Source organism: Notechis scutatus, chromosome 6 (genome assembly GCF_049901735.1).
Source record: "Notechis scutatus isolate UNSWTSFEM ecotype Mainland chromosome 6, rNotScu1.2, whole genome shotgun sequence".
Classification (NCBI taxonomy): domain Eukaryota; kingdom Metazoa; phylum Chordata; class Lepidosauria; order Squamata; family Elapidae; genus Notechis; species Notechis scutatus.
In genome coordinates this window covers 64,834,481-64,857,967 of record NC_142014.1, presented here as the reverse complement: position 1 = coordinate 64,857,967, position 23,487 = coordinate 64,834,481, and the positions used below count along the sequence as shown (strand labels likewise).

Here is a 23,487-nt window from a genome sequence, read left to right as displayed (position 1 = left end):
TGGCTTAGCATGATCTACACTACAAGGCGCAGATCTGGTTTTTTTTTTACCTGGGAAGGCTGAGGTGGCCAATTGAAAAACTCCTGTGAGGTTAACTAAGAAAGCTGTTTCAATTATCCCCAAGAGCTGCTACCCTAAGGAACTTACAGTCCAATGATCACAAAAAGAAAGACCAGCACAGATATGAGAAATCTTGTCAAAGCTAATCAGGTCTTGGACCATGCAAGCACCTAGATCAGGGTGTCAAACTAAATTTCTTCGAGGACTGGATCAGCATTGTAGTTCTCCTCCATGGCCGGTTTGGGGGGGGGGAGACAGGACAGATGCCTTCTGCAGCACCCTGCCAGCCAAAACAGGGCACGGTGAGCCCCCTGCAGCCTGTTTTCAGCCTGCATGGCCTCTTGCAGCACTTTGCAGGCCAAAATGGAGTGTGGGAACCGCCCCCCCACGCCCTGTTTTGGCCAGCAGAGTGTTGCAGGAGGCCATCCAAGCCAAAAATGGGCCGCGGTGGGGTGGGGCATCCTTTGCTATTTCCGGAGCAGATCTGTGGGCTAGATATAAGCATCCTGCAGGCTGGATCCAGGGTGAGGGGGAAAATCAATAGCCCCCTTTAAATGTGTGGAAGAAAAAAGGAAGCAGAACCCAGCAGGACAGCTTGATGTTTAGTTTCTCTTTCCAAGCATTACTTTACCTGAGGAATTGAAATATTATAATAGCCCCATGTTCTTACCATCATCTAGACCAGGGGCGTCAAACTCAAGGCACAGAACCGGTATGCGGGGCTGTCGTGGAAAATGTAAGGGGGGTCAGCCCGCGTTGCTTCGGCCAGGTCTACCCAGTGTGAAAAGGAAACATGTCAGCAGTTTGGGGAGAAAGCACCCAGTTGGCCATGCACGCACGCCCCCCACCCCGAGGTCAACCACAGCCCTGATGTGGCCCTCAATGAAATTGAGTTTGACACCCCTGATCTAGACTTATAGCAGAAATGGGATTACTGTCTGAATTGCTAAAATGGGATTTACTTGGGGCTGCCTTTGAAGATGACTACGAAATTTCAGCTGGTTCAAAATATGGCTGCTTGATTACTGATCGGCCAATCCAGGTTCAGCACCCACCTCAGAGAAGTTGGATTAGGCCTCAGTAGGCATCCAAGTACTATCAATGGGCTGATAATTACTGATAAAGCTGTAAAAAAAATAAGGAATGGCCTTGAAGGACAAGAGGAAGAGCAGCTACCAAGACAATGGTCAGATAAATAGGACTTGAGTCCAGCCCAAGGAAATAATTTATGAAAATGTTTCAGACAAGCCCTTGTTCAAAACAGAGAGGAAGGGAGGGAAGGAAGCACATTCAGACTTGCAAGGTTCTGTTACTATAGTTGTAAAATAAAAGTAATCCTGATCTTTCCTTCTTTCCTTTCCTTTCTCTCCTTCTCTCCACCTTTCTAAAATTTATTGGCCGCACATCTTACCACAAATTAACTCTAGGCAGCTTATTATCATGAAAATCTATCCATATACGTTAAAACAAATAAGTTGAAACCAATTATTAAAGTTTAATTACATGTGGGGCGAAATGGCGGTAGATGGGAATCTGCTGTTACTTGATCAACCACCTCCACTGTGCTGTTCCCTCACTGGGACCCCAAGCCTGGCAGAGCCAGGTCTTTAGGCCCTTATGAAAGGAGTTTTGGGGCTAACTCATGTTGGGGGTGGGGGAGGCAAGATGATCCAGAGGGCAGGGGCAACAGCAGAAAAGGCCCTTCTCCTGGGGTCTGCTGGTCAGAATAATCAGGCTGATGGGACCCAAAGCATGCCTTTTCTACTGCTAGAGATGTATTAGCATTGGTTCCTTAGTCAGGCCTACCTTGCAGAGCTGACAAAAGTCTAATATGTGTTATTAGACTTCAGTTATTATGAGACTGCCCTTCCTGAACAGGATTTACTGTGCAGGATTTAGTGATCCAGAAGGTGGAAATACAGAGGGGGAAAAAACTCATGGAATCTTCTGGCTACTGGACTGAGAATGGTTCTCTCTTTAACGGCAGTCTGGAAACAAGTAAAGTATGTCTTTTTTTGCCCAGTTTTTACAGGACTGCTTGAAGAAAAGTTGGCTGCTGTTGCCCCTGAGAGTTATAATTTTATGGTTTTATCTACCAAAGGAACTTTAGCCACAGGAGAAATTGTGGCCCTATAATTTCATGCATGTTTGGAGATGTTATTGATGTTGCTGTTGTGAACTGCCCAGAATTTGACGGAAAGGTAGCATATGAATGCTGTCAAAAACAAAAGTACAAGAGTGAGGAGTAAGTAGCAGTTTCACACCTGAGACATGGGCATGTTCCAAGTAGGAAGACAGGACATGCATCTACTCATAAGTGAGGAGTTTTACTACATTTCAAAACAGATGTTCACTGTAGGCTGTGTAAATCACAACTTTCTATTGCCAATAGTGGCAGGAAAGTTACCTGTTTTCCTCCTTAACTAAAGATCCAGCAGTGTGGCCCCTCAAGCAGCCTTCTCCAACCCTATATACTCCATGGGTGTTTGATGCCAAATTCTCAATTCTTAGCATTGCCTCATCATGTGGGAGAACAGTTGGAGTGTGTGTGGAATTAAACACTCATCATGCTAGAGTTGTTACATTGCCACAAGCAGTCCAAGTCCAGTCCCACCTCTTGAATTCCATTGACCCTTATCTAGCACCAATTTAATTGATCTGATGGTTAGTTGACTAGATTCTTGTGTATAGGTAACAATAGCAGGATAAATCATCCCTTACAGATAATCAGAGTTGGAAGGGACCTTGTAGGTCATCTAGTCCAACCCCCTGCCCAAGCGGGAGACACTACACTATTTCTGACAGATGGCAGTCCAATCTCTTCTTGAAAGTCTCAAGTGATGGTGCTCCCACAACATCTAAAGGCAAGCTGTTCCATTGGTTGATTGTTCTCACTGTCAGAAAGTTTCTCCTTATTTCCAGGTTAAATCTCCCCTTGTTCAGTTTCCATCCATTATTTCTTGTCTGGCCTACAGGCGCCTTAGAAAATAGCTTGACCCCTTCCGCTCTGTGGCAGCCCTTCAAATATTGGAAGACCACTATCCTGTCTCCCCTGGTCCTTCTCTTTACTAGACTAGCCAAGCCCAGTTCCTATAACTGTTCTTCATATGTTTTTGTCTCCAGCTCCCTAATCATCCTGGTTGCTCTCCTCTGTACTTTTTCTAGAGTCTCAACATCTTTTTTGTAATGTGGTTAAAAAAAATGGATGCAGTACTCTAGGTGTGGTCTTACTAAGGCTTTATAGAGTGGTATTAGTACCTCCGTTATCTTGATTGTATTCCTCTGTTAATGCAATTTAGGATTGCATTAGCTTTTTAGGCTGCTGCTGCACACTGCTGGCTCATATTTAGCTGGTTGTCCACTAAGACTCCAAGATCCCTCTCTCTCAGTTACTGCTATTGGTGACTAGATTCTTGTGTATAGGCAGGCTTGACAATAAATCTACTGAATTTCAAGTTAACAGTATGGTCTTGATCCTTTGTGCTTGACAATCATTAACCAATTCTGACTGCTGCAGTCTTGATGTGGTTGAATAATGCCAGGATAGGAAAAACTGCCCTAAAAGGGTCTCAATATACATTTATTTGGCAACTTGAATGCAGCCCTCTTATTAACACAGAGACTCCACCCAAATAACAGCCTTCACTTGGCTAAAATGGGATTCACTAGTTGTTGTATGAACCCAGCCACTATGCACATGCTTAGCACACATGCTTATTTGCCACACATACATTGGATACAAAGCTATCGATCACCTCTCCCTCTCTCTCCCCTCCTTCTTTCCTGCTATCTCTGTTTCTCTGTCTCTCTCTCTCTCATTTATTTCAATGCCACATATTAAATGTATATGTCAAGCAACTCTGGGTGGCTAGAGATATTACAAACAGATTATATAAAACATAAAATCTGCCATTTCTTACCGGATGTTGTAAAACAAGTTTCTGTAAAATTCAAAATAGTTCTACTAAGTCACAGTCAGAAAGATTAAGTACCTTACTAGTATAAAAGGTAAAAGTAAAGGTTCCCCTCGCATATATGTGGTAGTTGTTTCCGGCTCTAGGGGGTGGTACTCATCTCCGTTACAAAGCTGAAGTGCCAGCGCTGTCCGAAGATGTCTCCGTGGTCATGTAGTTAGCATGACTAAATGCCGAAGACACACGGAATGGTGTTACCTTTCCACCAAAGTGGTCCCTATTTTTCTACTTGTATTTTTTACATGCTTTTGAACTGCTCGGTTGGCAGAAGCTGGGACAAGTAACGGGAGCTCACTCCATTATGCGCCACTAGGGATTCAAACCTCCGAACTGCCAACCTTTCTGATCGACAAGCTCAGCGTCTTAGCCACAGAGCCAGTGTCCCCTAATTTTACTAGTATTACTAGTATACACGGGTTTATGTTTTAAACCAATTAGTATAACATTTAAAAATCTTAAGTAATATATCAAGATTTGGTGAGGACTCCGATAATTTTCTATCAGCTCAGCTAGACTTCTTTAGAGTAATATTTCTCAATCTTGGCAATTTTGCATTGTGTAGAGATGAAATCCCAAAATTCCTCAGCCAGCATTGGATTTCTAGGAGCTGAAGTCCACACAGCTTAATGTTATCAAGGTTGAGAAATCCTTCTCAAGAGAAAGGAAATGCCTATTAACTGATGAGAATCCTTTACTTTTGCAGGATATGACCAGTAAGATGTTATTCTGCACAACATGTATATTTTATCTTATGAAACAAATCATCTAGTACAGTATTTCTCAACTTGGTCACTTTAAAAGGGTGGACTTCAACTCCCAGGATTCACCAGCCAGCAAGAGAAACACTGATCTATTGCATCCACATTACATAACTGATTATGTTCTGACTTATACTGCCTTTTCTGTTTAAAGTAGTGAATCTTCCTTGGCTTTAACTGTTAATTATTTCATGTAATAATGCATAAGCATATACATTAGAGGGGTAAAATATACCTGAATGTGAACATCCATATCTATGAATAAAAATAATATAAATCACATCATAATGACAGTTCAGGAACTCACGTGATTCCAATTCTTTTTTGATCCTGCTGGCAGCTTTTTCCACCTTTTCACCAGAAGCACACAAGCATTGCAGATATCTCCTGAGCGAGCTTCATGCAGACTGTAAAGAGAAGATTATAGGTCAATTACTGCACATAATCAGTGAGGGAAAACACATATATTCACACACACACACACAAAGATGGCTTGATTTTCTGCAAGAGGCAATGTTCCAAACTCAAATCAATATCTTGGGTTAGCTTGCTCTATTGAGATCACTTGAAAAAATGTACTTTAAGATAATTACATTAAATTAAGCAAAGGTGTCTTCCCACCTTTGGAATAAATAGCCATTATATTTTAACAACACATTAAAGAAAAGATTGACTTTCTTTTTATCATTATTATTATTCTGGTGTTCTCCAAAATCTACACACAAGGTAGAAAATCAGAAAAAGTGTCCAAAAAGTCCTTTTTCAAAAGACAACTGGACTTTGTTTTTCTTGAAGAAGTTTTACTTCCCATCCAAGAAGCTTCTTCAGTTCTTTAGCTTCTTCAGTCAGAACTGAAGAAGCTTCTTCGATGAGAAGTGAAATGCCTTCAAGAAAAACAAAGGAAGTCCAGCTGCTTTTTGAAAAAGCACCTTTGGGACAACCACAGATGACTGAAAATCTCCATTCAGGGGAAAAATGTTTAGCAGATCAAAGCACTAGGCTCTACTCTCTTTGTTGCAGGATTGCCCCTGGACCTTACAAATGCCTCACTGGGATGAAACAGGACATTGTGGGAGATTAATTTGCCCTCTGGAAAAAGGAGTGGTTCTGTGATTTACCATAAGCACCAGAGCAATCACTTTGTGGAGTACAAATGAGTGCCTGGCCCTATCTGGCTCATACAAGGTTACTGAGCCCTCTAACATCCTCCCTCCAATCTTCAAACTCAGAAACCAAGGACGTGATATTCCAAATTTCAGCCAGCTGGGTATTACTGCTTTGTCCTTCAAGCGGTTACCTTGCCCTTCTTCCCACACAGACAGGTCTTATCTGCCAAGTATTTGTAAATGCATGCAAGGGGGCTACATCTATCCTCCAGACTTCCAGGCTATAATTAGCTGGAAGCAAACCTCCCTACGTTCAGCAACAGACAAATTTCTCCCTGAGATCTTTGCCAAACGCAAAACATGTGGCATCTTTCATGTTGCAGGAACCCCATGCGCTGCATTCAACATTTCCCCTTTGCATAGCCCCAGCCCCAACGTTAGGCAAAGGTACTTTAACCGGAATTGCAGCACTTCTTACCCAAAACAGTTCTGGAAGTCCTTTTCGTATCGCTTGCTGTCTGTGAAACGGGAGCTTGAAGACTTGGCCCTGCAAATACAGCAACCCTCCAAACTGCGATACATCTTCGGTTTGTGAAAGCCAAACATTGTTCCGTCCCTCCTTTAGTCTGCAGGGGTAACAAGGTGAGGGGGGAGGTTGAGCTAAAATAAAAAAAGGAGATTAAAAAAAACCCAAGGAGAACACCGTGAAAAGATGAAGAAGAAATCTCCTCCAGTTCCGGTTCTTCTGCCAACTGACACTCTGCATTGCAATCAAAAAATGCTCGGCAAGTGCTCTAAATTAAGCATTACCACGACCGCCCATCCATAAAGGCAAAAGTCTCAAATCCATCTTCATCGCTATGGATCACACTGGCAGCTTTTTCCGCCCTTCCTCTCAAGGCAAAGGACGTTACAGGAAATGCAATGAGACATGTTAACAAGGTGACCTAAGACACAAGATTGAATGCCAAAAGCAAAAATGAAAAACACCACCCGCCTTGTAGAAGGGGACAGATCTATCTGCCAGGCTTAAAACAAGCAGGGAGTGGATGACAGGCAAGGGGGTTACAATCACATCTATTCTGGAGGAGTGAAGGGATGAGGATATTTCATGAACAGTCGCATGAAACAAGGAAAGTGCTGCCTTCTCTGTATGGGTGATGTGATAACCTGAAACTCTCCTCATTCCATCATATTGACTTCTGGGGACTAATTTATCCACATTTTTTCTACATGCAGGAAACAAAATTAAAATATAATGGAAGAGGAAAGTCTTTTAAGAAATTATCAGCCTTACCAGGTAGTCCAGAAAGGAGACACAACCAGATAAGCTAATTCTATTTTATTGTAAAGCTACATTAACAGAAACTTGCAAGTTTGAAAGAACAATTCTTCTATCATCTCCTTAACAGCTCAAGAAAAAGAGGAAGTCTCTTCTGCTACCCACTATCGATCTATGTTTTTTTCTTATTTGATGGTTCCCTGGGCACCATCTCTTTTCCTGTCTCCTAATAAGTTCTTTTCCAAATACCATTACAGAAATCATATTTGCAGTAATAGTAACTGGGTTTTGGTTTAACAGCTGGTACTTTACTTTAGATTGTTAGTCCTGTCAGGACAACATGATTTGGCTAAGGCATCAGGCTAGAAAGCAAGAGATGGTGAATTCAAGTCCCGTGTTAGCCATGAAAGCCAACTGAGTGATTTTGGGCCAGTCTCTTTCTCTCAGGCCAACTCACCTCCACAGGGTTGCAATTGTGGGGGAAATGGAAGAAGGAAGGTGTGTTGAATAATTTGCTGTCTTGAGTTATTTGTGAAAATAATAAAGGAGGGATATAAATAAAATGTCAGGAAGGTAAACAATAAATCAAAATACTAAACAATACACTGTGGTGGGCTTCAAATAATTGAACAACTGGTTCTCTGCCTGGTTGCTGGGTGGGCGTGGCCATGGTGGGCATGGCCTAGTCGGCCTCCTGCACCATCTTGGGAGTGAAAGGAGACTGTGGAGAGCCCTTTCCCACCTCCCTGGGCTCTGGAGGCTCTCTGGAGGCTGAAAATAGGCCTGTTTTTGCCCTCCACGAACCTCTGGGAGGCCTGTTTTCCACCTCCCCAGGTTCCGCACGATCCCTGCACTTACCTGGGATCCAAAACGGGTGGTGTGGGGACTCCTGGAAGGGGCAGGGCCAGCCGATTGTCAGAACTATTGGTTCGCCAACCGGCACAAACCGGCTGAAGCCCCCCCCCCAGACAATACATGCAACAATACTGAAAGAACAGTATTGTTGATAAGATTAAATCAGACACGTCTTACCATCTCATCTTCCACCTAACAAGCTTTTTTCAGATTTTGGATGGATTGTTCCGTGGCACAAGGGTTTACATCCATCAGAGGTGGCTGCTATTGTTAAAAAGCACCTATTAGCTTTCTAAATGCCGAGAGGGTATTAAGAATTAAGCTGATCCCCACCCACTAAGTTGCAACCAGGAAAAGTTTATGATACAATACAGGGAGGAAAGATCCATTGCAGCAGTTTCATGAGCCAGTCCCTAGCTCGGTTTCCACAAGGGGAGAGCTTTTTCATGGCTCATTCTAGGGATCAGATTCACCCAGGAGGATGGCTAAATTCACCAGATCCGTTTCATTAATCTTCAACTACACATTGTAATGGAATGTGTGGATGACCTTGGGGAATGAGGGGAAGAGATGCTGCCTAGGAAACCATCAGACAAGAGAAGCAGCAGCCTCCAGGGGCTGAATAATCAGAAAGAAACTTAGGAAGGACCTGCCTTAATGAAGCAAGTTTGTTCTTTTAGTCTTGCAAGATTCTGTTAATGTCGCCTTGCAGTATAGTAGTTCATTTGGTCATCGTGTTTCCCCATCTGGTTTACCCGGAAGGGCTGATAGTAAATTGACTATACTATGACTAGGTTTGCACAAAGGAAAAACCAAACTAACCACATTATGGTTTAGTCCAGTATGTAAACCTAGTCAGGTTTATCACATAATATCATTCAAAAACTAGGTATAGGTAGCCCTTGACATACGGCCATAATTTCCATTGCTAATCAAGATAGTTGTTAAGTTTTGTTCCATTTTACAACCTTTCTTGCAGTAGTACTTAAGTGAATCACTGCAGTTGTTAAGTTAGTACATGGTTAAAATCTGGCTTCCCCATTGATTTTGCTTGTCAAAATGTTGCAAAAGGTAATCACATGACCTAGGGACAAAGCAATGGTTTGAACCCATTGCCAAATCACATAATTTTGATCCTGTGCTATAAAAGTCATAAGTGTGAAAAATGGTCATAAGTCACATTTTTCAGTGCCGTTGTAACTTTGAACAGCCACTAAGCCAATAGTTGCAAGGAGAAAGAATGGTTCTTATATTCCCCACCCCCAGAGAGCAGCTTTCATTGTGCAGCTGTTGACTGTCTTCATTAAGGATTTTTCTAGTACTTTCCATAAAACCAGCTTATCAAGAGCTGTGTCCTTGAATCAGTGCCTGCAAGAGGTTTCTACTTTCAGAATTGGTTGAGGCCAAGTCTGTCTAACTTCCAAGGGAGCAGGACTAAGTGTTGCCTTTTGTTCCACTGGTCATGTAGGACTTGCTAACAATAACACAGGCAGACAGAATCTCCAAACAGGATGCGTTCCAGCATGGTAAAAGATCTTGTTTTCAACCACTTGTCTTTGCTTCAACCTTTTCTCCAATTTTTTTTCTTATACTTCATCCTTTTTTCAAACAGATACGTTTTAAAGCAGCCATCAGTGGGTGAATTACACTGTACTGGATATTCTTACCTTCTACTTCAGTCCTCCTAATTCAGGGGTCTTTAAACTTGACAGCTTTAAGACTTGTGGACTTCAACTCCCAGAATTTCTCCTCCAGTCATGTTAGCTCAGGAATTCTGGGAGTTGAAGTCCACAAGTCTTAAACTTGCCAAGTTTAAAGACTCTTGTCCTAACTGCTGTTTTTTGAAAAGCCACAATTTCATAAAAGCTGTCATTGCTCAACATCTATTCTACCTTCCCAGTTATGACAGCAGCAGCACCTCTGGTATCAATGAGCAGCTCTATTGTTCAGTGGCATAGTTAGTTCAAAGAGAACATGAACTCAGTAAAGACTTACTTTCCAGAACTCAACAGTACTGAGTTTAGAGATGAAAGCTGGAAAAATACAAGAAACAAAGGCTTCATTTGGTTATAAATCATTATTTGACTGAAATTGTCCACTCCCTCTTTTTATTCAAGTTCCAACATTAATCCAAGACAAAGCTAAAAAAATCTGAATACAATTTGAGAAGGTACTAATTTGATGTACATTCTACACAAAAGAGTTATTACCAATGAGGGAATAAAACAAAGCTATGGAGAAAACTACTTGTTAAATTCCATGATAACACCCCCAACTTTCCAAATAATTTTGCAGCCGTCACTTATGCATTTAAAGATAAAATACTACTGAATTTAAAGTTAAAATAACAATCTGTTAATGAATTATTTGAGTGAAGGTTCTCTGATTTTGAATGCTTCAAATGCAAGCTTTCTGAACTTGACATCCAAGGAACGTTTAAATAAACTAATTTGGTTCCACACTCATTAGCAGCGAATGCAAAGTCACAAAGTCCAAGCAAAAGAACTTGATTTTCAAGGAGACCTCCCTCCTTCCTATGCGCTGCATTTTTAAAAATCCAATTTTATTCTCCAATACCAAACAAGAGAAGTAAATGCAAATAACAAAATGTTTGAAGGTGCAATAAACTGCAATACTCTTGAAAAGAGCTTTGTAAAAAAAACGTACCCAAAGAAAGTACCAAATTAGAATACTGTAGGATAAACCAATTCTGGTCAGAAGCCGCACTGAAACATGCAGGAATTATAAAATGCTCTAGGTTAGCTTGGGAAGTTGAAAAAGACATTCCAGAAGACAACTATGACAAAACACCTCCAGAATCCTGTTAAGACGTTTACAGGTAGTCCTCGGCTTATGACCACAATTGAGCCCAAATTTTCAGTTGCTAAGGGAGATGGCTGTTAAGTGAATTTTGCCCCATTTTATGACTTTTCTTGCCACAGTTATTAAGTGAATTACTACCGTTGTTAAATTAGTAACCCAGTTGTTAAATAAATCTGGCTTTCCCACGGACTTTGATTATCAGAAGGTCTCAAAAGATCGCATGACCCCAGGCTATTGCAACTGTGATGACCCCGGGGCATGGCACAAAGGCAATACAGTCAAATAAGCAAGAAGAGTCCCTTTATTATCTCCAACTTTGCTCCCAATGTCCAGGTTACCTTCGGCTGGAGAAAAACTTTCCCAGGAACAGCCTTTAACTGTAGAAAATTCAGTCCAAAACAAGGTAGTGTCGAAAGCGCTTTTGCCCTGAAAACCCTCAATGGGGTCGTCTTAATGCGGTCTTATCGCGGCGTAATTGGAAGCACTGCGGTGCAGCGGCTGAGGCTTCCATGGAGCGGATTAGCGCCCGCCTTTCCCGGGGTGCCGGGCTGCTGGTCGGTTGGGCGGGGTTGTTAGCTGGGCGGCTCCGTGCGCTCTCTGCCTCGGGAGGAAGCAGGGGCCGCTCCTTGCGTGCCCCGCCTCCCCTTTCCTTCCCGGGACGGCAGCCCGCGCCAACTCCTGTCGCCCCCCCCCCCCGCCCCCCGGGAGCACTGAAATGCCCTCCCATATAAGTCCTCAATATATTTGCAAAGTGGAAGGCGTTGGGAGGTAAACAAACTATATTGGTGGAAATGCCGGGGGTCGTCTTATGCGCGGCATATCACAGGTACATACAGACTGTAACTAAAAATCCAAACAAACAAAGCCGCAGTAATTAACTTGACAGGGCAGGAGAAAGACTTTCCGACTTGAAAGCCCGGCAACACTCACACAGTTGGGAAGATGCCAGGAACACAGATAAGCCACAATAACAGATAAATTCACAATTTGCTCCCAACAACTTGCTGCGCACAGCTTTCCTTTTTAAACACTGTGTTCCCAGCTGTAGCTAATGAAGGGGAATCAGGGCCTTTTTCTTCCCTGTAAGCCATGCAACTCACGTTGCTCCCTTCTCTGTTCCTCCCTGCGTGCGTGCCCTAGGATGAAGAGGGGATGGGCCTGGGTTTTCCTCTGAATTCCCTCTGCCTTGCTGTACACTTCTTCCTTGCTCTGCCCAGCCAGACTGTGCCCTTCCCCAGTTTCTTCCATAGCCAACGGAGCGACACTCCCATTCCCTGTCAGCTGTTTGGTCTCCCCCTCTGAATCAGATTCCGACAGGGGCATGACAGCGACTGTCTTAAGTATGAGCCAGTTGCCAAGCATCTGAATTTTGATCATGGGACCATGGGGATGCCGCAACAGGTTGTGTGAAAAATGGTCACATCACTTTTTCAGTGCCAAGGTAACTTCGAACGGTCACTCAATGGACTGCTGTAAAGTCCAGGACTATTTGTATCTGGGACCAGTCAGCAAGAATTGCTCTTGACTCAAAAGTATCTTTTTCTTTGTAGTGAAGATTCCGCACTGTTGGCCAGAATGGGACAAAGGAGAAATCCTGGTTTTCCAACTTTGAGACCGGATCTTATTTGTTACATATCTGTTTGACAAGATGCTTCGAACAGAATTTGAAAACATTGAAATTTTTTTTTCAAAAGTTTCCAACAGTTCCTTTCAAATCTTAAAAAGTGAATTTTGGCCCTGAAAATGGATTTTTTTTAAAAAAGAAACCTACATAATTATCATGCCACACCAGAATGAACCCTTTTATTCCTTAAGAAACAATGGAAGTGGGAAGCTGTGATTCTGTGTAATGCTTTGAATCAGGAAAAGGCCACAACAGTAATTGTAGCCCTGGTGAATCCCAGTTCTACCAAGCACAAGACAGAGAAAGGAAACGTAGCATCAGATACTGAAAAGGCAAAGGGAAATTCTCAACAATCATCTGCTCTCCAAGTACCACTGGCTAAAGTTCTTCTACTTTACTCTTATGGCTGTTATATTTACACAACATGTCCCTGAGCTGAGATTCATAAGCAAAAACAGAAACCGAAATCCTTATTCTAAAGGAGTCTACAGCAGATGTTTGATATCACAGTTCTGCTGTTTAGGGGGAGGGGGATTAAAGACCCATGTGCCTTTTCCAGAAAAGAGTAAATAAACTATAAGACTGACATTTCTCAGAAAGTTCTCTGGAATCAACTTTTTTTTTGACGTTGGAATAATTTGATGCAAATTCCTCCTGCCAAACAAGAGGAGGAACTTAGTAGCAGAGTTCACTCTTTAAATGTTAGAAAATAAAGATGTATGGGCCAATCTCAATCAAGGTAGTTTTATTCTTTCCTGGGCTCTTTACTTAAACAGGTTGAGATATATGTCTGCTGGGGGAGGGCAAGATTATTAAGACACAAGCATTTTTCTGTGCTGAATTGGAAGATTTAAGAAACTAAATACAGAAGCATACGTGGGGATTGCTGGTTATTCCTGCCCAAATCGAACTGTGCCTTTTCACATGTACAACATACAAAAGAGAGCCAAAGCTTCAAGCACGCGGTCATGTCCACCAGGAGTGGGATTCTACCGGTTCTGTCAAGCTCTATAAAACCAGTAGCTCTGAAGAGCAGCAGACACCAAACTGGTTCTGTGTCTGCTGCTGTTTTGGCCCACCTGCCTGCCCGGGCTCTTACCTGTCCCCTTATTTCCTGCTTTTTCAACCTCAGCTGCTTTGCGTGGCACAACTGCGGTTGAAAAAGCAGGAAAAAAGTGCTTTTTCAAATGCTGCACATCTGCACGCAGCACTGCTCAGCTGTCTGGGCAGCTCAGCAGTTTGTTAATTGCACGTGCACGCAGCGCGCATCAAGCGTGCATGCACCCGCGACACGTAGCCACCAAACTGGTAGTTACACCGGTCGGATCCCACCCCTGATGTCCACCATCTTTCAGCGCTGTTGTAACTTTGGTCATTAAACTAATGGTTGTAAGTCAAGGACTATCTGTATGCTCACTGTTTTAGCAAAATTATAAGGCAGAGTGGGCTCTGTGTACAGAGCAATGGAAAAAGAGTGTATTAGTGAATTGTAAATGCCCAGAAAAATTATTCTATAATGCATTGTAGGCATTAAACTAACCTGTTTCCCCAAAAATATGACCTACCCTGAAAGTAAGTCCTAGCTTAATTTTTACATGTGCCCAATATAAGACCTACCCAAAAATAAGCCCTAATTAAGGTCACGCCAACTCCAGAGTAGATGGGTAAAAATTAAGATAGGATGGGGAAGCTGCCCTACTACTTACCTTTGGACAGTTGTAGCTAGACTCGCACACCCCGACACCTGCCTTGCTGGCCCATTTCTTCTGCAGCTGGCAAGGCTTTCCTGAAGGCCTCTGTAGCTGATAACAAAGCTCCAGATTGATACTGAGCTCTGTTATCAGCTGCAGAGCCCTTCAGGAAAGCCTTGCTGGTCGCAGAAGAAGTTCCTGAAGGCCTCTGACAGCAAAAAGGAGGCCAGGGGGCACAAGTGAGGTTAGTCAGTGGATGACATCCCCAAAAATAAGACCTGGCGCCTTTTTTTGGTGGCAAAAAAAATAAGACAGGGTCTTATTTTGGGGGAAACACGGTATAAACAAGGCAATAAACAAATAATTGCAGCCTGACATGCTGAAGAAGCCCCAAAAATACAAAAAATACTAGGCAAGTAGAATAACAAATTGTGCTGTATGCCAGTGGCTATGCTGACTAGGCTTCCAACCAAGCTATGCCACAGCCTGGTAACTTTGTTAGTTGTGGTCTTAAAACGTCTGAAAGGTGGGGGGAAATGTGATAGAGGTACACTCATATAAGATTACAACAATGGCTTCCCTTATTTTATTTGCAACTTAGCAAGTTACAGAACCTTTCCTTCACAGGTAATCCTCACTTACCAACCACGATTTTGAGTGGAAACTCTGTTTTGAGCAATGCGGTCATAAAATCAAATGACCACACCCAACCTACAGTTCATCAGTTCCCACTGCAGTCATTAAGCGAATTGCCACAGCTTATTAAACACAACATCACATGACTCTGACTTGCAACTTCCTGCTGACTTTCCCATTGTCAATGGTTGTTGGAAGGCAGCTATGAAAATTACACACAGTGATCACACAGCCCTGGGATGCTGCAACCATTATAAATACATGCTGTTTGCCAAGTGCTCAATTTTAATCATGCTACTGAGGAGACACTGCAACAGTCATAAGGGCAAGGACAGGTCATATGTCACTTTGTTCAGCTTTGTTGTAGCTTCAAAGGGTCATTAAACAAATGTCTGTAAGTTGAGGACTACTTGTATTTATATTTTTTTAAAAAATAGGGATATTTTCAGCTAATGGCACCATCATAGATGTGTGAATTCAAAAATAACAAAAATGTGAAAATTAATGTATGTGTCATATTAAAAAGACAATATCTCATGAGTTCTCATGCAAAATTTGGCACAACATTTGGGTAACTTTTAATTAATAATGATGATGATAAAGATGTCGACTTTTTAATTTTCTTAAGTTTAGTCCTTTTACCTGAGACTCTAAATCTTTTTTTTATTTGCATTTGCTTTCCTAGACACATTAAACATAGATAAGCAGTGCAGTCCCCAACATGCTAGACAGCAACTGTGAAACTCTTTAAAGAGAAACATTTACCATCCCTTCCTAACTTGAAAGCAGGGTCAGCCTCTTGTTGAAGCTTTCAATTTCATGATGAGGATTAAGCAGACTTCTATTTCAAGAAAAAGGAGGATTTTCTTCAAAATCTGTTCAATTGTTTGTAATGAAAAGCAAGTAGAACATCAATACTAAATATACATTTGACTTCCAAGATTACTTTTAATAACCCAAATTGCCTGTAATGGAATGAGTGGATGACCTTGGGGGGACAAGGGGAAGAGATGCTGCCAAGGAAACAATCAAGACAAGAGTGGCAGGAGCCTCCAGGGGCTGAAAGGTCAGAGAAAGAAACTCAGGAAGGATGCACCCTAATTGACCAAGCAGTTAAAAGTGGCAGAGGGAAGTTTGCAAGATTCTGTTAATGTAGCCTTACAATAAAGTAGAAATTAACTGTCTAGCTCTGTTTCCTGTCTGGCTTACCTGGGAGGACTGACAGGAGCTTAAAATTCTCTTGCCACTAGCTTAAAACCCTCCACCATTAACTGCAGCCCAATGTGGTTGATCATTTACATTTTACTGAATGAAGTGATACTAATTCAGCTCTGCTGAGTCTCTAGACTTCAAAGTGATATTAAGGCAAAAAAAATTTTTTTAAAAAACCCAAAAGGGCGGAATGTGATGGCCGATTTCCTGCCATTTTGAAGGCAAGAAATCTGTGTAAAGTCCTAAAGCAGGGGTTCCCTTCCCCCTCCTCAAATAATGTGCTTTTCTTAGCCACAAGAATCTGTCCAACTTTGGCATGCAGAAAAGGCACATTCTCATCTTTATGTTTTCAATTCTCCACAATACCTCCTTGGCAGCCTAGTTGTGACAGAAACATCCAGGTGTGAAAACACATGGGAGCTTTTATAAAGGGTAACAGGTGGACAAACTTGCACCCCAAAATAACTCATCAGTATTTTAACTAGCACCCTCTCTCCCCAAAAACTTTACACAGCTGAAAAGCATGTATTTTCATTGACCTGTTAAAATTATATACTGGAGTTCACACCCACCCCATAGTATGCAAACTCAATATTGCATCCACAAACTGCAAGGTGCTTCATGTCATAACAGTCAGAAACTAATTCTGCCATTACAAAGATTGCAGTAGATTTGCAGTTTATTTATTCTTGTTTTATCCCAAAACTAGACAGGATCAAGAAGGACCTATCCTTCTGGATTTTAAAATGTACAAAAGAATAAACCAGCAGGGCATTTTTCAACTAATCTCACAAGCAGCCTTTTAACTCAGGAATTTACTCCCCCCCCTTGCTGGAGTTTTCAGGCAATGGAGCAGGGTTCCCATCTTACTGAGAATTCCTGATAGGCGGGAGGCTTTGAAGACAAAACATTTGTCCTTCTTTGACTGTATCTAATGCAAGGGATCCCTGAGAATACTGAACAGAGTGGGACTTACTTCTAACTCAATGGGTCTGTTCAGGGTTTCTTTCTTAGATGAGTTCAGCATTGTTGTATGTGAAACGAATTCAGTTCCCACAGTATGGATGAGAGCAATTCCTGTACTTTTAGTTTAAAGAGCCACGCTTGTAGCAAAACACCCCTTCTCGCTTCACCACTTGTAAAACTATGGCAAACATTTTTAAAGACATTCATTTTCAGTCCAGGTATAAAAGATACCAAAGAATTTTTTTTCCACCACTGGAATAGATATTCTGTCAAAGGAACTAGAAATAACACCACGCTAGTGCACTGTGCATATACGCAAATTCTTTTTCACACTAGAAAAATTGTGGTACTCAACTGGAATCTTAAGTGTCAGGCCGTATGATGTGAATATGCAACATCAATTCCATAAACCACAAAATGGTGGTCAGAAATTTCCAGATTCTATGGCTGGCTCAGTCTTTTCCATTTTTCTACAAGCAAGTGACAACAGTTTCATTTCAAATGACCTAAGCTGCTAGTCCTTAAGATCTACTTTTCTTCTATTTCCTACTTGCTATTTTTGGACTTTTACTTGAATTGCTTAAGGCTGGTCCTTTTCCTGCTGCTATAGAATGACATACTGTATCAAAACTATCACCCCCAAGAAAAGAATTGTAAAACAGAATCCAGGAGAATGTTAGACATATAGGAGGAACAAAGATTTCATTTTTAGCTGAAAAAGATAGTCACATTATGACAGGATTATACAGTGGTTTGCAATTTGTGGTCTAAGGACCAATACTGTCTATGTGTGATGTTATTGGCCTGAAATTGGAGTTGAAGTCTGCAAGTCTTAAAAGTTGCCAAGGCTTGAACATCCCTGGTTTAGATGCACCTCTGCAGTTTAAAGCAGGATAGTGCATCTTTCTCAGCCCTATAAGAGATGCCAAGATTGAACCTGATACTTCCTATGTGTAACCCATGTGTTCCTTCGCCATAGTTTTCACCACTAAGGTACATTCAATGCCATAAAATCCAGAATGCTTTTATTTAAACTCCTGTGTACATTTCAGTATATGTTAAGGCACTGCAATTCTAGTAAAATATTGATTCAAAGCCAAAGCAGCTTATTTTCATAAAAAATGGACCATGTAATATGACAAAAAATTATAATAAAGATGTTATTCAGTTGTGCATTTGGCACACATACTGTGTTGCAAGGACCATCAGGCTTCATTATAATTTCTCTACCAAGAAAAACTGCCTGGGTGATCTACTTGCAAGCTATTATCTCCTTGCCTTGGAATTCACAACAGTGCATTCTTTCTTCTCAAGGTTGTTGCTATTAGAATTCAGGCACCAAAAGATAATTTGTTTCTTAAAGTTGCTATGGAAAAAAGATTAATGCAACAATCACTAAACTTCCCTGGATTCCCTGATTTTGTTAACAAATTTTTGTATTTATGACCAAAAAAAGGCATTTGTAATTACTTGGTAAAGATTTTTATACTCAAAGTTATATTATTATTGTTGTTCATCTAAGGGAGGAAGGAAGGAAGGATTCCAGCTTTAAAATAATTGTTGTAATTTGGTATGTGAGGTGCAGAAGTGAAAAAAGCAGAATTTGAGCAAATGTAATTGTTTTCTTGGAATTGAGGACTTCACATATGAATTTGAGCAGATGAATTCAATGCATGTTATTTTATGTTAAAACGTGTATGGCTGCAACCAGTGGCAATACCCAATAAAATCAGAGGTATTTTAGGAATACGCTGCTGTTGCACCATTGACGTGCATGCAGAAATGCTGAACAAAATGGGATAAGGTTTTAAACGCTGGCCAATCAATGTGGAACACCCACATTATTGAGATGGGAAAAAATATGCTTGCAATGCCGTGTTTCAAAAGTTCTCAACCTTCTTTGCCTTTAATATGATCACTGCCCTTAAGGGACAGGAGAAATTATAAATTCAAAATGACTGAAGTGGAAAGGCATTTCCAAGCAAGGAAGCAATAAAAACAGTATCTGGAATTGAGAGAAAGGCCACACCAGGGCATACAAGCAGGCTGTGCCTTAAACAAAGACCACCCATCTGTGTCCACCTCTGCCAAAGCTGACCTACTTTTCAAAACAGACCCCAGCACATCAAGGAAAAATCAGAGGCTTCCATCCTTTGGCCCCAGGAAAGGCCAAATCACAAAGCATCAGGAACTGTATTCATCAAGATCTGCATTACCAAATCTTTTTTAAAAGAAGGCAAGTATTAAGGGTTCCCATAAGTTGCAGTACAGGAATGATACTCCTCTTCACTCCTTTCCCTGCCCTAATCAATCACTGCCACAAAGTTTTAGGATGGATACCCAGAACTTAAACCGCACCAAACTTGATTGCAGGAAATACGACTTCAGCAATAGAGTGGTCAATGTCTGGAATACTCTACCCGACTCTATAGTCTCTTCCCCAAACCCCAAAAACTTTAACCTTAGACTGTCTACTATTGACCTCACCCCTTTCCTAAGAGGTCTGTAGGGGGCGTGCATAAGCGCACCATCGTGCCTACCGTCCCTGTCCTATTGTTTCTCTTATTCTTCTTTTATTTTTCTTATATGTACCCATTTCATGTATTCACAACTATGTATACACTTATACTTATTATCTTGTAAACAATTGGCAAATCAAATAAATAAATAAATAAAATAAACTTTATGGTTGCTTCAAGTATGATTTGATTAATAATGACAAAATGATGGGATAGGGAGGGAACTGCAGAAGTAAAGACAAGATTCCCACAGGGAAGCTGAAAAGCTTCTCTCCATCCTCTCTTCCCAGTATGCGCAATGTTGAGGTTTCCTATTTTCTTTTCAACCAATTTCATGTTTTAATGCCAAATACTGGCAACTCATTGCCTCGGTGGCTTCAAAGGGATGCAAAACATTTGTCTTCTAGACTGCACAAATGCTATTGGGAGAGGAATAACAGAGTTGGAAGGGACTTTGGAGGTCTTCTAGTCCAACCCCCTGCTCAAGCAGCAGACCCTATGTCATTTCGGCCACATGGTTATCCCAATCTCTTCTTAAAAACCTCCAGTGATGGAGCACCCACAACTTCTGAAGGCAACCTGTTCCACTGATTAATTGTTCTAACTGACAGGAAGTTATTTCTTAGGTTGATTCACTCCTTGATTAGTTTCCATCCGCTGCTTCTTTTTCTGTCTTCAGGTGCTTTGGAGAATAGGTTGACCTTTTTTGTGGCAGCTCTTTAGATATTGGAAAACTACTATCAGGTCACCCCAGTCCTTCTTTTCATTAAACTAGACATCTTCAATCCCTGCAACTGTTCTTTGAACTTTTTAACCATCAGTCCCCTCATTGCTGCTCTTCTCTGCACTCTTTCCAGAGTCTCAATAACTTTTTTTAAGGAGAGAGATGGATCATATTTACTGTCACAGGGTTTCTGATAATAGCACCCATTTCCCTGAGATTCTAGCATCTAGTAAAGGGAAAGGGATCACCAGCACCTGGTGTAAATAAGGGCTTACTTTGGACTGGATTGGAAAAAGAACTGGGAAAAACCAAGCCAGAATTCAGGGCTCTCAGGTTTTCTTCCAGCGTGGGAGGGGGCCCATCTTTGTACATCCCAACTAACCTCAGTTTAAGCGGATCTCGATTCGCCCAATGAACTCACTTGCATGGCTTTTGACCGAGCCAAGAGTGGCACAAACAAGCCAAAACGCGCTTTTTATTAGCCAACCCGGTTGAGAGAACGAAATCGTTCGCCCAGTTTTGCGCTTTCAAGTTTTTACTCCCGGGCTTTTGCCGCAGAACAAAAGGGATGGCAAGGGGGCTGCTCCCGCGTCCCGACTCCATCACGCTCCGTGGGCCTTCGCTGAAGATCTCCCACTGACCCCCTTCCCAACTACCTGGGGTGGGATGGCGGGGAAGAGTTTATTGTGAAGGTGGGTAGGTGGGCGCGCGGATAGCTAGCTAGCTGGCGGGCGAGCGAACGCGCGTGCGGTCTCCCTGTTAACCCAGAACTGGTTCCTCCTCATGGCTTTGCCCTGACGTAATTCAAACATGGCAACAGTTCCGACTTCAAAGCCAGCTCGACCAGAAGACCTCCCATAAACAGGCGCACGAGGCGCGTGGAGCGCAGCGCGCCCCAACAGCCAGCGAAGAAAACCCGCCCTCCTCGCGCAGGCCCCGAAGTTTCCCCAAACAATGATCCCGCGTGGGCGCCCTCCCACCCGCGCGAGGGTGCCGTGCCCACCGCTCCTTTCCCATCCGTCGGGAGGCGCCGCTTCCTGCTCTCCGGGCACCTAAAACACGCCTCTTTCTCTTCTCTGCCCTGCACGCAACGTGATACCTCGCGACGGTGGGCACCGCCGTGAAAAAGTTTTAACCTCTGAGAGAAAAAGTCCTGAGGCCGCCGCGCTTCAGCGCTTAAGAAGGCGCGCCCGCAACCGCGCGGGGCTCGCCCCCTCCCCGGCCCTTCTCCTCAGAGGGTCCGCATCAAGGGGAATTGGGCGCGGGCGTCGAGAACCGGCCCAGCTCGCCAAGCACGAGAGCCACATGTTCATGGCAGCTCTTTGTTCGCCTTCACCAGAGGGTGGGAAAAGGGCCAGTTCCCCTTTCACCTGAAACACTCGCCTTTCCCGGCGTGGCGTTTGGGGGGTGTGTGTGAGAGAGAGTGTGAGGGAACAAGGAGAGGCTTTGCAGCGAGAAGGCTTTTTATAAGAGAAGTGGGATCTGCAAAGACCGTCCGCGGGAGTTCGTTCTCCACCCCGGTTGGGCTTTGAAGATGGCAAGACTCTGCCTCCCCATATCGCTATCACCACCCACTCGGCTCCGGCGACCAATGAGGCAAATCTATGCAACCAGCTTAAATCTTGGGAAATCTTTTTAATAAGAATTTCACACACTTAAAAAAAAAAAGAACGTGACGACCTGCTAAGCACATCAGGCGGCGCTATTAATTAACCCACGGGGGGGATTCTTTTCCCCTCCCTCCGCCCCAAATCACCGAACCCACAAGTCGAGCTTCGCAGATCAGGAGTGTAAAAAAACTACTTAACACCGGCCTTTCCCATCCCGGCTGCTTTTCACCCTCCCTGGAGAAAAGCAGATTGACGCCCCCCACCCCTCACCTCCCCCGGGCTTCCTCTGCCCCGCCTCGCATCTTATTTTTCTTCCATCTCGTCTACAGGTGTATTCTTTTCGAAGGTCCCGGGAAAGCGTTCGAAGTGGAACGTTGGCATCGGGATCGTTCTGAATTCGAACTTTCCGCTCCCGGTTTAGGACTCCCGAAGAGAAAACCTGTAAACAAACCTTGCCTTCCCTCTCCTCCTCCCCACCCCCAAGCGTCCCGCTTTGCTTCTCTCCTCGTCGCTAACGCCGCGTCCATAGTTGTAGTGGACCACGCTGCTCTGGCCGCTTGCAGCCACCAATAAACGCTCCCGAATGAGCAAACGGTGGCTGCCATCATTCCGATATTCTTTTGCTCCCTGCTGCATGTTCCCCGGGATTGCTCTTTAGGAAAAGAAGATGCATAGACCTGCAGTTCTTCCCGCTTCCCTTTATTTTTAGAGCTTTCGAGACAGCGATTTCGAAAAGTTGCTTTTAAGAAGTTTTACCACCCACTCAAACTCAATGAAGCCGGAGGGTTCTAGTCACGCAATCACGGTGGAAACCGCTAACTCCATTAAAACGTTCACTCTACACTTTCCTTGAAAGGAAATCCTAATGGGTCCAATGGAGTTTACTTCTTAAAGTGTACACAAGGTAACATTCCCTTCAGGATTGTACCCAGCAATTTGGTCTCCAAAGCACTTATATTCTTCCAACTGTTTTTCTCCGGGGGGGGGGGGTAAAAAGTCGTTGTCACTGGCCACATGTTCACAACAATGCAATCAACCTCTTCCTACTCCGATTCATCCTTTTCCGCAATGATGTGCATTCAAACCTCCCACAAAGTAGAGATAACAATACCTTCTATCACTCCTCCCATCTAAAAATAAGTATTTTCTTCAGTCATCCCTGAGTTTTCCTAGGGATTCGCTTTTCAAAAACTGCAATTTGCACGCGTGACGCAAAACTGGCCGGAATCCCTATTCAAGACCGCTCTTTCAAGCAAATGCCAAAACGAAGCGACAAACGCCGAATCCCCTCACCTCCAACAAACCGATCGCGTGAGGTGGTGTGTGCCGCGATTTGGTTCCCCGGGTCCGCGCCACGCCACTTTCCTTGTCTAAGTAGCTCCTGCGTCTGGAGAGCAGGCAAGATCTGGAATCATTGGTTTAACTTTTTAGTCGGTGTACGCATGCGCCGTTCCCACGGGCTGAATTCTCAATCGAGCTATTTTGCATACGCGTACCATTGTCCTTTTAAGGGAGAAAAGGGCCGAGCGAAAAGCCTGGGAGAGAAAAGCAGAGGGGACGGTCTAGGCATTGTGACGTAGGCGACGTCGGGGACGACTGTAAAGACTGGGGGGGGGGGAGGAGCGTTCGAGCAATTGGCACGTAGCT

At 43.1% G+C, this 23,487-nt stretch overlaps 1 protein-coding gene across 2 annotated transcripts in view; it reads right to left on the bottom strand.

The window, feature by feature from the left end:
- The window catches only part of SINHCAF (SIN3-HDAC complex associated factor), a 33,392-nt gene extending 10,116 nt beyond the window's left edge, over nucleotides 1-23,276 (bottom strand). Inside the window, exons 1-3 of one of the 2 annotated variants that reach the window (XM_026695099.2) lie at nucleotides 23,134-23,276; nucleotides 6,377-6,558; nucleotides 5,100-5,199 (exon numbers count right to left, since the gene is read on the bottom strand). In XM_026695099.2, coding sequence (XP_026550884.1) covers nucleotides 5,100-5,199; nucleotides 6,377-6,504 — 228 coding nt within the window. In that variant the 5' untranslated portion in view covers nucleotides 6,505-6,558; nucleotides 23,134-23,276. The remainder of the gene's footprint in view (nucleotides 1-5,099; nucleotides 5,200-6,376; nucleotides 6,559-23,133) is intronic. The other variant, XM_087968522.1, reaches the window with a different exon arrangement.
- Nucleotides 23,277-23,487: the final 211 nt, after the last annotated feature.